The sequence below is a fragment of the Sebastes fasciatus genome, chromosome 3 (assembly GCF_043250625.1).
Source record: "Sebastes fasciatus isolate fSebFas1 chromosome 3, fSebFas1.pri, whole genome shotgun sequence".
NCBI classification, from domain to species: Eukaryota; Metazoa; Chordata; class Actinopteri; order Perciformes; family Sebastidae; genus Sebastes; species Sebastes fasciatus.
In genome coordinates this window covers 20,638,175-20,653,947 of record NC_133797.1, presented here as the reverse complement: position 1 = coordinate 20,653,947, position 15,773 = coordinate 20,638,175, and the positions used below count along the sequence as shown (strand labels likewise).

General features: G+C 38.2%; 1 protein-coding gene across 6 annotated transcripts; it reads left to right on the top strand.

The window, feature by feature from the left end:
- Positions 1–1,653: 1,653 nt before the first annotated feature.
- On the top strand, positions 1,654–14,213 carry osbp (oxysterol binding protein). Of its 6 annotated transcripts, none has more exons than XM_074629518.1 (18): positions 1,659–1,810; positions 4,608–4,778; positions 5,439–5,647; positions 5,783–5,945; positions 6,044–6,155; positions 6,251–6,446; positions 6,567–6,681; positions 6,806–6,869; positions 7,380–7,547; positions 7,640–7,885; positions 8,027–8,147; positions 8,245–8,348; positions 9,003–9,098; positions 9,313–9,497; positions 9,589–9,818; positions 9,960–9,998; positions 10,167–10,214; positions 12,469–12,758. In XM_074629518.1, the coding sequence occupies exons 2-18, from the start codon at positions 4,645–4,647 to the stop codon at positions 12,609–12,611; spliced, it is 2,373 nt and encodes a 790-aa protein (XP_074485619.1). In that variant the 5' UTR covers positions 1,659–1,810; positions 4,608–4,644; the 3' UTR covers positions 12,612–12,758. The 6 variants fall into 6 exon arrangements, with proteins under 6 accessions (XP_074485622.1, XP_074485619.1, XP_074485623.1 ...); XM_074629522.1 differs by lacking the exon at positions 12,469–12,758 and adding an exon at positions 11,065–11,261; XM_074629519.1 differs by lacking the exon at positions 1,659–1,810 and adding an exon at positions 1,953–2,326.
- The last annotated feature ends 1,560 nt before the right edge of the window (positions 14,214–15,773 follow it).

Here is a 15,773-nt window from a genome sequence, read left to right as displayed (position 1 = left end):
AAAAGGTATGGTAAAAAGTAAGGGAAATAACAGGAAATAAGAAGATAAAATAAGATATTCCTTTATTAGTCCCGCAGTGGTGAAATTTGCAGTGTACAGCAGCAAAGGGGATAGTGCCAAAAACAAGATGCATCAGCTAACACAGTCAAAAAAGAGCTAAACAAAGTGTAACAAAATATGAACAATTTAAATAGAAGGAACTATAAAAAAAAAAAGGAGCAGTACAAACAGTATTGACAATAAACAGACTACTAAAAAAATTTCACAAGTGGAAAATGATATTGCACAGTGAGAATTACACCTGAGTAGTACTGATAGACAGTTGGTGTACAGTAAAGTGCAGTTCTTGTCAGTTTTTTACAAGCAACAATAAGCAGATTGAGAATTGGACACCTTAACAGTACACTTTTCATTATGTGGAAAAGAGACAGTGGAGCATACAGTAACATGCAGAAAATCTAGAGAAAAGAGGCAAGTGATGAGTACACAATTACAGAAAACATGACAAGTAGAGGCCAGTGTATAAAGTAAATTAGAGTGTGGATGGTAGAAATGGCTGTTAGGTTTTATCAGAGTAACTGGACTAACTGCTGCGGAAAGGAAGAGACTAGACAGAGTAATCAGGAAGGCCAGCTCTGTCCTTGGATGCCCTCTCGACACAGTGGAGGTGGTGGGAGAGAGGAGGATGATGGCTAAGCTGTCATCCATCAGTCGAGCTCCTTCAGCGACAGGCTGCTCCACCCAAAGTGTGTGAAGGAGCGCTATCGCAGGTCCTTCCTTCCTGCAGCTGTCAGACTCCACAACCAGCACTGCTCCCAGTAGACCACAAGCAGCACTGCTCCCAGTAGACCACTTACACTTACACACTGAAAAACTGACAATAACCTGATATTTTCAGGTGGAATTTCTTTCATTCATTCATTAATCCATTAATTCTCATTTTACTGTACACCAACTGTCTATCAGTACTACTCAGGAGTAATTCTCACTGTGCAATATCATTTTCCACTTGTGCAATTTTGTTAATAGTCTGTTTATTGTCAATACTGTATATACTGCTCCTTTCTGCAGCATTTAGTCCAGTTACTCTGATAAAACCTAACAGCCATTTCTACCATCCACACTCTAATTTACTTTATAAACTGGCCTCTACTTGTCATGTTTTCTGTAATTGTGTACTCATCACTTGCCTCTTTTCTCTATATTTTTTTCTGCATGTTACTGTATGCTCCACTGTCTCTTTTCCACATAATGAAAAGTGTACTGTTAAGGTGTCCAATTCTCAATCTGCTTATTGTTGCTTGTAAAAAACTGACAAGAACTGCACTTTACTGTACACCAACTGTCTATCAGTACTACTCAGGTGTTATTCTCACTGTGCAATATCATTTTCCACTTGTGCAATTTTGTTAGTAGTCTGTTTATTGTCAATACTGTTTGTACTGCTCCTATTTTTATACTTCCTTCTATTTAAATGGTTCATATTTTGTTACACTTTGTTTAGCTCTTTTTTTACTGTGTTAGCTGGTGCATCTTGTTTTTTTTTACACTATCCCCTTTGCTGCTGTATTGATGAAGACAATAACCAATAATGCACTGCTATAACCAGAGGGAGGCAGTAATGCAACTTTACTGCATCCAAACTCCCCTAAAACCTCAGAGAAGAAGAAGAAGACGAAGCAGAAGAACCTGTAGCCAAGTAGCTTCTTCTCCTTAAACACATCCATGAAAGTAGTCAGCAGAGCTAGCACATCTCTTCACCCGACACGACATGCACAGCGTTAACAGCTAGAGTCCTGCACGGTTAAAGGTAAGCGTCATGAAGATGTAATCATGTTTTAATGTCACAGAGAAACGCTGAGAGAGTTGTAAAACGATCGTCTGGGCTGGTAGGAGTAGGACGTGTCAGGCTGTCTGACAGCTTCCTGTTTGTGCAGCTAGCAGCGAGCTTAGTGACGGACACTGTTTTAAGGAGCTTTGATGTTGGGAATTGGCTCCTAGTTCCTAGAAGTACCTCGAAGTACCTTTAGTATATCCAGGCTGTGTTTACTGGACTCTAGTGTATGTCACCCTGGCAAAGAGCCGGAGTGTTACAATGGCTGTTATCAGTAGTTAGCTTTGTGTTGGTCCTCAGTCTGTGAGAGTTATGGTTCAGTAAGGTTAGCTACACAGGAGTCATGTCAGCACTGAGTTGTAATGTGCAGATTCATGTTAATGTTTAATCCAAGCTGTAAAGATTATGGTGATATTATAGAAACAGAGCTCGGTGTGCTAATTCATCCTTGGATGGATTTACCTCACATCCATAGCTCTGGAGACACTACAGGTAAAATCATGCACAGGTCAATTTAGAGATTTTGGTTGTCTTCTTCTTTCAGTCCAGTGGAAAGAAAACATCCAAAATATACATTTTGGTCTCTATTTTAATACTTTGTCTGTAGAGTTTTCCTAAATTCATCAAGTTAGCATTCAATAAATATTAAATATTCCTTCTTTTTAAATTGCTCATATTTTAAATGCCTGTCTATTTTTGTTTTGCTTTTTGCACTGTGTTGTATCCAGATTTTTTATTTTTTTTTAATATATACTGCTGCTTCTTGTTTCTGCACTATCCCCTACACTGCAAATTTCCCCACTGTGGGACTAATAAAGGAATATCTTATCTTATAAGAGGTTTGTTCATATATCATTCATAGCCTGATTTTATATATTTTATTCATAAAAAATAGATATCTAAAATTCCCTCAGTAAGACCTTTGTCTCTAACATGTCAACAAAATTAAACAATATTTTTTTAACCTGGCTTTATCCCCGATTCATGTTTTGGGGGCTTCGACGGATTTACCTAAAGTCCATAGCTCTTGTAATGTTAAGGGGAGACACTACAGGTGCAATCATGCACAGGTCAATTTTGAGATTTTGGGCTATTTTAAGATAAGGTAAGATATTATCTTAATAAAAAATAATGTGATGTATAATTATAACTGTTAGGGTGTAACCATAGGAGAGGAAATGTTAATCAACTGGGTTTTTAAAAAAATAATTTAGTGTTAATCTTTGCATTATTTTATTTACTGTAATTTTAGTTCTGTTGTTATAACCACATTTAACTTAAAAAAAGAGCTGAATTCAATTTTCTATCTGCTACTTATAATCAGAATCCAAATGCATTTGAAACTTTGATAAGTACTTCTTCCCCTTGTTCTTTACTACTGGACATGTTCCTAACCTCATGCCACAAAATGTGCAATAGCTGTCATGAAACTAAAACAAAGGCATTCAAAATTGTTACATTAACACATTTTGGTTCTCATTAAAAGAATATTTGATTTGATAGGGTAAAACATTTAACTAATAGATATCACCAAGAAACTTCCCCAGTTGCATACAACAATTATTTTTTTGTATTACAAGTTTTCTTAAATGTTATGTTTAAATATGCAAATGAGTCTTTATTTAAGATAAGATAAGATATTCCTTTATTAGTCCCGCAGTGGGGAAGTTTGCAGTGTACAGCAGCAAAGGGGATAGTGCAGAAACAAGCATCAGCTTACACAGTGAAAAAGAGCTAAACAAAGTGAAACAAAATATGAACTATTTAAATAGGACGTATAAAAATATGAGCAGTATATACAGTATTGACAATAAACAGAATATTAACAAAATTGCACAAGTCTTCTTTCAGACCAGTGGAAAGAAAACATCCAAAATACACATTTAGGTCTCTATTTTACTACTTTGTCTGTTTGCGTCTGTCGATTTTTACCTAAATTCATCAAGTTAGCATTCAATAATGCCAATTTAAGAAAACTTGTAATACAAAAAAAATAATTGTTGTATGCGACTGGGGAAGTTTCATGGTGATATCTATTAGTTAAATGTTTTACCCTATCAACTGTAGTGTCTTCAAGATGTATGGATTTTTATAATGCGTATCTTTTAAAGGCCGTTTTCTCAATTATTTTAGTAAAGATCTTTGTCTCTTATATGTCAACAAAATGAAACAATAGTTTTTAACCTGGCTTTATCCATTGTTCAGATTTCTGTTCTGGAAATATATGCAAATTAGAACATATTCGATAAGATAATGCCTCATTTGCATATTTAAACATAGAATTTAAAAAAAAACTAATACAAAAAATAATTGTTGCATGAAGTTTCATGGTGATATCTATTAGTATGTTTTTTTCACCCTATTCAACTAATTGCAGCCAACATTGGGAGGTTAGTATATATGTCTCGATTTAATGTTTTCAGTTTAAATAAAAAATTCAGAAAACTTAAATTTAAATTTATATTATAATTAATTGTTTAGTTGAGACAAGTAGACTATTTGCTGATTTTTTAACAAGAAAATTAAACCAACACATCATTATTCCTTGTATAGCTAATGATAAGTTAATGTATGTCATAATAGGATGACACAATGAATCTAAAGGTGTTGACATTAACGATCCAATTCACTCTGTCACGATAGTGTCTGTAGCAACCATAAGACTAATTTGTGCATACATTTCGTGTGTCAATTGTGCATTAAGCAGGCTGAACAGTAGCATGTCCAACTTTTAATAGCAATCTTGATACGTTTTGGTTGTTTTTTTCAACAGGCTATAAGTTCACCCAGTGAAACCACAGGCTGCTGTGATGTCGGAGCCTAAGTCCCCTACTCCAACCCCTGGAGACACGTACAAGGGTTGGCTCTTCAAGTGGACTAACTACATTAAAGGTTACCAGAGACGCTGGTTTGTTCTGAGCAATGGCTTGCTGTCTTACTACAGGTAACTTACATGTATATGACTGAATTTGCAATTAATTTAAAAGAGTTTTCCCTGGCTCAACAAGAAGCCAAGGAGGTACCTAAGGGAGGGGGGTGTGTTGAGTTTAACAAAGGGGTGGGTGATATATAATACATTTATAAGTAACCCAGTGTCTTTTAATTTAGCTTTTAAAGGACAATTAAATGATAAGTGTACTCAAATAAGTACTAGGGCTGGGCAATATATCGATATTGTGATATGACACTTGATATCATCTTAGATTTTGGATATCATAATATGGCATAAGTGTGGTCTTTTCCTGGTTTTAAAAGCTGCATTACAGTAAAGTGATTTCATTTTCTGAATTTACCAATCTGTTCTAGCTGTTCTATTATTTGCCTTTACCCACTCAGTCATTATATCCACATTACTGATGATTATTTATCAAAATCTCACTGTGTAAATATTTTGTAAAAGCACCAATGGTTAACCCCACAATATCATTGCAATATCGATATTGTGATATATGATTTGATCTCCATATCGCCCAGCCCTAATAAGTACTTATATAGCATGTTGTTTGCACAGTTTTAAGCAGATGTGCAGTTGCTTTACAAGAAGAAAAAAAAAATTAATTCACAAAACAGGGATTCAGATACTTTGCATTCTGTTTGTGTCCAGGACCCAGGCAGAGATGGGTCACACATGCCGAGGCACCATCAACTTGGCCACAGCCAATATTGCTGTGGAGGACTCGTGCAATTTTGTCATTTCCAACGGAGGTGCGCAGACCTACCACTTGAAGGCCAGCTCAGAAGTGGAGCGACAACGATGGATCACTGCTCTGGAGCTCGCCAAGGCGAAGGCCGTCCACATGCAGGCTGAATCTGGTGAGAGGGAAAATAAATACAGTGTGTTGGAGACAGCTTATACAGTAGCACCTATATCAGGCAGAAATGTGTGTATTTCTCTGTCTGTTTTTTTGTTTTGTTTTTGTTCATTATCTTCCCCATTCTCTCCCTCAGATGACTCGGGTGACGATTGTCCTGCAGCGCCCCCCTCCGCAGGACAGGGTGGAGGCTGCCGTAACTTAGAAATCCAGTCCACACTACGCACACTGGGCAGCAAGGTGGAGGACCTCAACACCTGCAATGATCTCATTGTCAAGCATGGATCTGCCCTGCAAAGGTATCGATTATCAGACTGAGCAGTTTGATTACTTTAGAAAAAACAATATTATCTTTAATTATTTTGTTTGCCTATTCATTTTATTCCACACATAACAGGTCTTTGTCAGAACTGGAGGGGATTCGTGTCGGAGGAGACATGGGGGAAAAGATGAGACAAGTTACAGAGAGAGCCACATTGTTCAGAATCACCTCTAATGCCATGATTAATGTAAGTCAACAAAGAGTAAATTTGCTGATGAACGCACAACGTTGCTGTTGACTCCTTTGCTGAAATGTTGCTCTTGTTTCTGCTTGTTCCCCAAGGCATGTAGAGACTTCCTCTCCCTGGCCCAGAACCACAGTAAGCGCTGGACGAAGGCCTTACAGGTTGAACGGGACCAGAGGATACGGCTGGAGGAGACTCTGGAGCAGCTGGCCAAACAGCACAATCACTTGGAAAGAGCTTTCAGAGGATCTACAGTCCCCTCTTCATTCAGCAATCCCACCTTAGGTAACAAAGGTAAGCTTCTGTCTTTGGACCCTTAATGTTCCTCAAAGTATGCTCGTTATGCTACGTACTTGCGCCAATCAACAAAGGCCAGTCGAGCTATTTAGTCATTTATTCGTCTCTTCACCTTAGGTGCCGTTTCAGTAAAAGGTGATGCCAGTGACGAGGATGATGACAATGAGTTCTTTGACGCTATGGAAGACCCAGACCAGTTTATTACTGTCCCTGCTGACCCCAAGTATCACAGGTGATTAACTGTCTGTCTTTTTCAAATGTCACTGGTTTTATTTCTTAATATCAACCTTGCTTTTTGTTGTCATTTTGTCTCCTTGTGTACTGCTTTGTTTTAAATGTGTTTATCTGTCCACCAGGAGATCTAACAGCAACCTTAGTGGGCTCAGCAGTGAGACTGGAATGGACGATCAGTCAGTCAATGTGGGTCAACTTTGTTTTTGCGATGAAGTTCTGATGTGTATTGACAAGGGCTGCACGGTTTTGAAAAAATATCTAATTGCGATTATTTTGATATTGCAATTGCGATATGATTCACGATATTAGAGGGAATGATGATTTTTAAATCATTATTCTCATTTTCATTGCTAAACATATTAAAATGATTATGATGTGATTTTTTTTTTTTTTTTTTTTTTTTTATAGGGATCTGTACCAAACAAAGGTGTTTTCTTAAGTCTGTAAAATATGATGTGTAGGCCAGGACATCTCTGCAGCACAATATTAAATTCAAATGGTATTTTGACAATTTGCTTTTAAAAACTATTGCGATTTTAACAAATACTTCAATTTCAAAATTGCATTTGGCCATATTTCAGTTTCGATCAAATTTCAATTAATTGCACAGCCCTAGTATTGACTTTTCTCCTCCTCTGCTCATCAACAAGCCACAGTCACCTGACCCTTAAGGCTGTTTTCCTTCTCTTCTTCCAGTTTGATGAGCTGTCTTTGGCATCCAACCCAGAGTCTCCACAGCCCCTTGAGTTAGAGCCAGTTAGACAAAGACGGACTCGCATCCCTGACAAGCCCAACTATTACCTCAATCTGTGGAGCATCATGAAGAACTGTATTGGGAAGGAGCTCTCAAAGATACCAATGCCTGTAAGAAACACTCACTCATGTTTGTATCCAAGTGGCTTTTCCTTGTTAGAGTAACTAGAAGTAATCAGTACTTCTTCTCTCTGTGACTTTAGGTGAATTTCAACGAGCCCCTCTCGATGCTGCAACGTCTATCCGAAGACCTGGAGTACTACGAGCTGCTGGATAAGGCTGCTAAATGTCAGAGCTCTCTAGAGCAGATGTGTTATGTGGCCGCGTTCACAGTCTCTTCCTACTCCACCACGGTCCACCGCACAGGAAAACCCTTCAATCCTCTGCTGGGAGAAACCTTTGAGCTTGATCGGCTAAAAGATTGTGGCTACCGCTCCCTCTGCGAACAGGTATATCGAAAAAAAAACACTGGAAATATAAGCATGCTTGAAGGACGTTTATGCAAGCATGTTTAATTGATTGAATAGTCTTAAGCCATCACATAATTGTGATGGTCAAATCTTGACTTGCTATCTCTCTTCTCTTCACAGGTGAGTCACCACCCACCTGCTGCAGCTCACCATGCCATCTCTGAAAAGGGCTGGACCCTCAGACAAGAAATTACCCTGGCCAGCAAGTTTAGAGGGAAATATCTCTCTATCATGCCTTTGGGTGAGTGTGTGCGGACCACATGTGACATTTATATTTTGGGTGAGCAGGTTTAAAATGAATACTGCCAGGTCGAACATTATTCCCTCTCTATCCTCAGGTTCTATCCAGTGTTTATTTGAGAAGAGCAACAATCACTACTCATGGAAGAAAGTGACTACGACAGTACACAACATCATTGTTGGAAAATTATGGATTGACCAGGTAAATTTAAAGCTGATAAAACCTTAACACAACTACTAACTACATAGTCGTCTTAATGGAACGTTTTGCTTATAAGTCTACTGGGTTTATCCTTTAAGGCCATGATCATACAGAGTATGTTTTAGCAGCCTGGGGCGGCTTTTTGTAATTGTTTTCAATGAGAGTGAAGCGTTTTGGGCGCTGCTTTAGCGTTGCTGAGTGCCTTGCGTTTTACTGCTCTATGCACCTCACGTTTTTACAGGACCACCCTGAACGCCTCAAGTTGAAATTTTTTTAATTCTGATCAGAAAAACACCCAACGTATTTCTCATTGACTTTTGCTGGATACCCGGAGCTATATGACTCTATCAACTGTAGTTACTACGATCTGAACAGAAAACAGCAGGCCTAGCAATAATAATACTGCAAATTCATTCTTTTAATTTGTACTATTATCTATTAAGTAGCGTACAGTTCATGGTTTGTGTTGTTAAGCACTCATTTGGTAGTTGCACAGCAAGAATTTTAAAAAACCCGTCCTGCAAAAACGCTCTGTTTGGGCAACAAAAAGGCAATGCAGTGCACCCACTTTTTCCACCTGCAAAATGCGCTGTCTGATCAGGTCCTAATTCTTCTACAACTAAACATTTGTCTCTTTCCTTCGTCCCCTTCCAGTCAGGGGAGATAGATGTGGTGAACCACAAGACAGGAGATCGCTGCCACCTCAAGTTTGCTCCCTACAGTTACTTCTCCAGAGATGTACCAAGAAAGGTGGGCTTATAGTTTTTTTTTTTTTTCATACAGCACTATATAGCCAGAGCTGATATGCTTCTTTACAGGAATATGTATAATACAACATTGTTTACATTGTAAAAGTAGACTTAATGGCAGAGCTGTAGTATTTAACTGTGTTTAATGTTAATCCTTGTACTGCCTACTGTTGGCTCTTTGATTACACTCTTAACTGAAAGTCTTTGTCTCTCAGGTAACAGGAGTAGTAACAGATAAGGACGGGAAGGCCCACCACGTGCTATCGGGAACCTGGGATGAGAAGATGGAGTTCTCCAGGGTAATGCAGAGCAGTAAAGGCGAGAACGGCACTGAAGGCAAACAGAGGACCGTCTATCAGACCCTCAAAGCCAAAGAAATCTGGAGAAAGAACCCTTTACCGTGAGTTCTGGTAGTATTGAGAAAGTGGTTGTAAACTAACGGAGCTTGTAAAGTGTTGTAGCTTTGATCTTTTATGGTGATGACTTTACAGAGAGGGAGCAGAGAACATGTACTTCTTCTCCTCACTGGCCTTGGCGCTCAATGAACCCGAAGAGGGAGTGGCGCCAACAGACAGTCGGCGGCGCCCCGACCAGAGGTTAATGGAGGACGGCCGATGGGATGAGGCTAACGCAGAGAAACAGAGGCTAGAAGAGAAACAGCGCATCGTTCGCCGAGAAAGGGAGAGGGAGGCTGTTAAAGCAGCCAGCTCACCTGAGGAAGGTAAAAAACAGAAGGAAATGAGGTTTCTTTTGGCGGTTATCTATCTATCTGTCTTGTGTTTCTGTCCAATGTCTTTCTGTCCATTCATCTTATGTCCACTTTGTCTGTCTTGGAATACCTTGTCTTTGTCTCAACTCTAAGCTGTCACTGAGGATTCAATCAATGATTCACCCTTGAAAAGCAAGTACTCTTCTCTGTCTTTTCCCACCCTTGATCTACGCTATTTATCAAGTCCAGATGCAAAAAAAACACATGTACAGTATGTTGTGTGTGTAATAGGAAAGGTGCTAAATGTCTTCAACATCATTCAACTTTTACCATCCATTCATCCATTTCTGTTCCATTTAGCTGATGCAGTGGAGACTGGCACAGAAGCACATGAGGTTTCTGATGAAAGCAAGTATCACTTCGTAGCTTAACATAATATGTACTTTTAAAGGTGCCTTGTGTAGCATTTTAACAGAGCGGTGACCCAATTATATCCATGGGAGGCTGATAAGCTTGTTCTCAATTCTAGTGACTTCACAGTTACTCAAACAAGAGCTGATATTTGTGGGGAAAAAAACTTCCTTTTTGTCGCATGCTGTTTGGAGTAAGATGCTCAAGATTCCCTCAATAGGCATTTTCAGCTTGTTCATAGTAGACAGAGCTACAAGTGACAGTTTGACACAATACCAATACCAATACCAGTACCAATTTGACATCACAAAATTTTCTTAATTTGTCGTTAAATATAATTGACTTAAGCAACTGAGACCAGCATTGAAAATATTTGTAGTTTCTAGCAGCCTCTACCAACAACCATAGACTGTATATAAGAAGTGGACGTAGTCTTGAAGCCACGAGTTTGGCATTTTGCCCGTCGCCAGACCTGGAGGTTGCCCACTGCCAACAACTCAGATTAAATTGGAAATCACCTGGGTTTGTTTTTGGCCAAAAAAATGATATTACTTTACAGCACAAATGGGAAGAGGGCAGCGTACTGCAGACAAAGATAGCAAGACAAATCTTTAACTTCAGAAGCACAGATCCTCTTTGTGACAGGGAGTGATGTATGAGTTAGAGGTAAAACAAATTGTCTTTTGACTATGGTCTTTTGTTGACTATTAGTATATTTAACTGTCACTGTATTTGGCTTAAAATGCTACACACGGCACTTTTAAAATGGACAAAAACAAGGAATTTGTGTGGCTTGTGGATACTGTTTGAGTTGTAGATTCACATCTTTTTTTGTGCTGATGTTAAGCTGACACAGAGGACTCTCCGCCTCTTACACCTGTTGCATGCAAGTAGCCTCTTACATTTCATTCACTGCCTTTCATATCAGATCATACCCAATCTTTTATGTCTCAACTCTCAGAATTCATCCTTAATTCTTCTATTTTCAGCCCCTTATGGACCAACATTCTCCCCTTATCTAAGCAAGTATTCTGATCATGACATAACACATACAGTGCAATTTCTTCACATTTTCTAGTAATTTAATTTAGATTAAGAAAACCCTCTGTTAACCATTTCCCCTTTACATCCTTTGCAACTTGGTCTCTCTTAGTGGAAGGCAATGAAGGTCCTTATGGAACTCAAGTCAAAAGCAAGTAACATCAGTGTTGCTCTCCAGTATCCCCTGTTTTATTTTGTTATTTAGATTTGTCTTGGTAGTCCTTAGGAAACCTTATAGAAGACTGTAGCTTACTGTAGAACTGGCACAAACCCTAGTACTTGGATACTTTAGAGTAGCATTTTGTCTTGTCATTGTTCAGTATACTTTGGTCCTGAGTAGTCGGGGCATTAGTTGTGAGCCTGATTCTTAGTACCAGAAGTAAACAAGTCGACATTACTACGGCCGTATCTCCGTACAATACATGTGTTTAAATGCAAGTTGTCCTAAGAAGTGTACAATTTTCGACTTTTTACCTTTACTTTCCATGTAACGTTACTTTTGACAATGATGTCAAGGAGTTCGAAAAAGAACCTGAGCAGTTCTCAGCTGCCTAACGTGATGAAACAAGTAACGTCAGTTAAGCTTAGCTAGCGTAGCTAACGACATTAGTGGGTTGAGACACTGACTAACTGTGGCATTATTATGAAACATAACGTTAGTTTCTCTAACTAGAGCAACCAAATCACAAAGTAAACATCATTCAGTCGGCATCACAAAACAACACGTACAAAGTGTCTGCTAACCGTGTTAACTGGTGACTTTCAGTCCAATGTGTCGTGGTTGCTTATAGAGACGATAGCTGTGTCCTCGCCTTCAATTTTCCTTAAATCCATATTAAATACATACTTATCTGTGTTTTTTATCTGCACCAACCATTTACATGAGTTACTACAAGCACACGGACGCTTTCAGCTGAAAGTCCCCAGTTAGTACTGTTAGCAAACAGTAGTCACTACGACTAGATGGCAGAACACACCAAGCGGTCACTGGATTTGTCTATAATTTGCCTCCTTTTTGCTTTCGGTTTGAATAAGGTGCATCTGAAGACCAAGCGATCGGAAACATTAAGTATCTCTTAGTCAAGCATGTGAGGGCATATCGGCTTGATTCAAGCATGATGTGTTGTCATGGCTCAGTGGCTGCTTAACCCTCGCCTTAGGTCCCTCTTAAGTTTATTTTTTGTAAGAGACGTTCTTTCTTTTCCTTTAGGCGCTCATTCAGACAACTACCAATCGATGTGGTTTGAGAAGTTAGACGACCCCGTCTCCGGAGAGACCTTGCATGTTTACAAGGGCGGTTACTGGGAGACGAAGGACCAAGGCGACTGGGACGCGTGCCCTGACATCTTCTGATCCCAGCTGAGTCGGCCTGTCTTCCTCTGTGGTGTACAAACCTTCCGTCAGCTAAAGAGGGGATTCAAGCCTGACGTCAACCTATCTTCAATGTCCGTAGCTTCAGCTGATCAATCCCACTCAGCTCCCCTTTTCCAGCAGTGATTTGCTCAGGGTTAAGGGCATCTGGACTTCAACGTAGATACAATGCACATTGTAGCATTGTTGTAACATTGCAGCTGTTTAGTGTTCAGGATTCCCTCTCACTGCCTCTCAAACACTGATGTTTATCTTGGTCCACTGCTTGTTTCTCAGCCCAGGGTTCTTTGGTACACTCTTTGAGTTGCATTTGGCATTATGCATTTTCTTTAAAAGCACTACTATCAAAGGCATAATCCATTCAGATGTCATCTAAAAATATACAAGTTTGCTTAGAGAGAGTGAGCTACTACAGAACATGTAATTTATGTGTGTGGTTTTGTTGTGCACTCCTGATTATGACTACTTTTGCAATTAATTTATTGCAGCTTCCCCAGCACAGCACCACTGCGAGTCAAAGTTCAATCATACCCAATGTTAACACAGTAAATATTCACTTTACCAGTTTCAGACCACATCAAATGCAGAGATGCTTCAATGGTTCAGACAAAAGAGAGATAAATGCAGTTGTTTTTTTTAAAGAAGTAATTAATGGCATATGTCAACAATGATCTTTGGACTGGTATAAAATGGAAAGTGTCACAAACACCAAGACATGACACAGAGTTTGCCTTTGAATTTATAGTAATTTGTGGTGCTACTTTATTCCCTGAAGTAAAACAGCTCCGGAAGTATATTAGTCTTTTTTTCAGCTTTTGCCCTCAACTAGTCCGTTTCAAAATGGGTTTGTGATTATTATTTTTTTATATATATATATTTTTATTCCCTCAACCGCCCTGTAAAACACATGGTAGCTGTGAAGAGATATGAAAGTAGTTCATTAGGATTATACCACATTACCAATCCTCATATTTTGGCCCAATTAAGTCTGGTTTTTTTTAAACTACCTTTTTTCATTATAGAAGAATAAAATGTAATGGGGTTTTTTTCTACACGTTTTTCATTGAGGAATATTTCTCTGTAGCACATTAAATTGAATAGAATATATGTTCTTTATTTAATATACTATATGAATTGAAATAGTGGTATTAAATGTATTAGTACCATGAAAATATGAAGTATTAAAAAAATACCAGTGGCACTATTGCCAGCATCGAGGGGAAACCTTTTTTTTTTTTTTTTTTAGTTAGTAAATTACATATACAGTTACTTTACTACACTATAAATTGATCTTGTCCCATTCTATACTCTTTATTCTAACAGACGTTTGTTTTTACAGAGAAAACCCTGTAATTCTGTCCTGTAGACCCTGAAAAACCTGTGAAAATCTTATGTTTTGTGGTACACTACGACCCCGAACTACGAAGCAATGTCACATTCCCCCTGAAGTATTTGATGGACAGCAGATGCATTTTTTTTTTATTTGTAAAGGGGGCGTGTTCAAGCTAAAATGGGGTGTTAAATTGCTGTTGACCAGGTTATTGTGAGTAAGAGCCTTGTAAGATTAAATCATATTGTGTCTGAGATTGACTCTATTTTATTCTCCACCCAAGTACACTAATGTTAAACTATTTTCATATCTAAAGTTTGTGCCCTCACTAAAACTTGGATCAATAATTTAAATTCTGCTTTCAAAGTAAATGTTGAGGCTCACCATTTGAACAGTTGAGATTAATTTAAGAGCAGCAGAGCTGAGCTGTGTGCTGATTTCTACCGGCTTCATGATTAGTGAAGGGAAATGTGAGGCAAGTGTTTTTGTCTATCTGGTTTCCTTCAAACGTACTGATCATAGCTTTAATCTTGATGTAGGTTATTTTAGTCGTGAGTGTAGTTTTTTAACAGACAGCAATAAGAGTGCCTCAGTGCGTATACATGTGGCACAAAATGAAATGTGTGAAGTGAGATCGCTAAAAATGCAAAAACTGATTTCTGACATTGTATTTGTCTCTGTTGTTCGTTATATGAATGGAAGGACTGTGTGGTTGCTGAAAAATCTAAATTTCATTTTATATTCAAGTGTCACAAAACATAATGTTGCAAATATTTCTGTGTAAATATATGAAATAGTAAAGTAATTGTGATATTAACTGGTAATATTGATAGAGAATCTAATGGCGGTGATGCACTTTTGCTTTTTTCATTGTTGTTTACTTAGAACTGGATGCATCTTCATTGTCTGTGTTATCATGAGTCACCCTCTACCAGTTGGATAGCGTTATTTTAAATATATTCATTTGTTTTGGTCTGAATCATCCCGTAGTGTGATTTACTACATAATTTAAACACATGATGAAGAGTGTGTGTGAGGAATGTACAGTTTGATGCTATCCCATGTCTCTTAAATTACACATTTTACAGGTTTCTGTCTGTTCTCCTTTTCAACATATAATCTTGATTTCTAGCTCCATCATATCATGTGTGTTTTTAACTTTTTTTCTGAAATTTCTACCTTTTTCATCCCTTTCATTGTTTCCAGCTAAGATTGTTTTTGCCCTGCAATTTCCCACAATTCTCAAAAACTGACTCAAGGTGTGTCTCTTACACGTACATTATTTATCATGCCCTACGTGATTTGACTATTTGTCAACTTTTGATGTTGGCTTCTGAAGACTTGTGAGTTTGTTTTGAAAACTTTTCCTAAACCATGTGCAGTAATTGTAAACATGTGTACACTGGTTAAAATATGTATTCTTCTGAGCATACTTTTAACATTTTCTGTCCTTCAATGCAGTTTTGTTTTTTGTTTTTTTGCAGGATTGTGTTAGAGGTTGACAATATTAAAGTCTGAATTGAAATGAAGTGCATATCTGTGTTTTTGATTTTCCCAAACAAAGCATCACAAAGTGGCTTAAACTAGTTGGGAAGTGAGGATTACTGACATAGTCCTAATAAATCCACATATTAAAACTTACCAGTCTAAAGCTGACTTTCAGTAAGTGCTTCAACTTAAAAATAATAAACGTATTGCTGTGTGTCACAATCATATCAGACTTTCTATTGGCCCAAACTAACGTGGGTGGGAGTAATGGACACAATATACTTTGTTTTATTGCTGCAAATAGTCCCTCTCTGTAGATATGCACT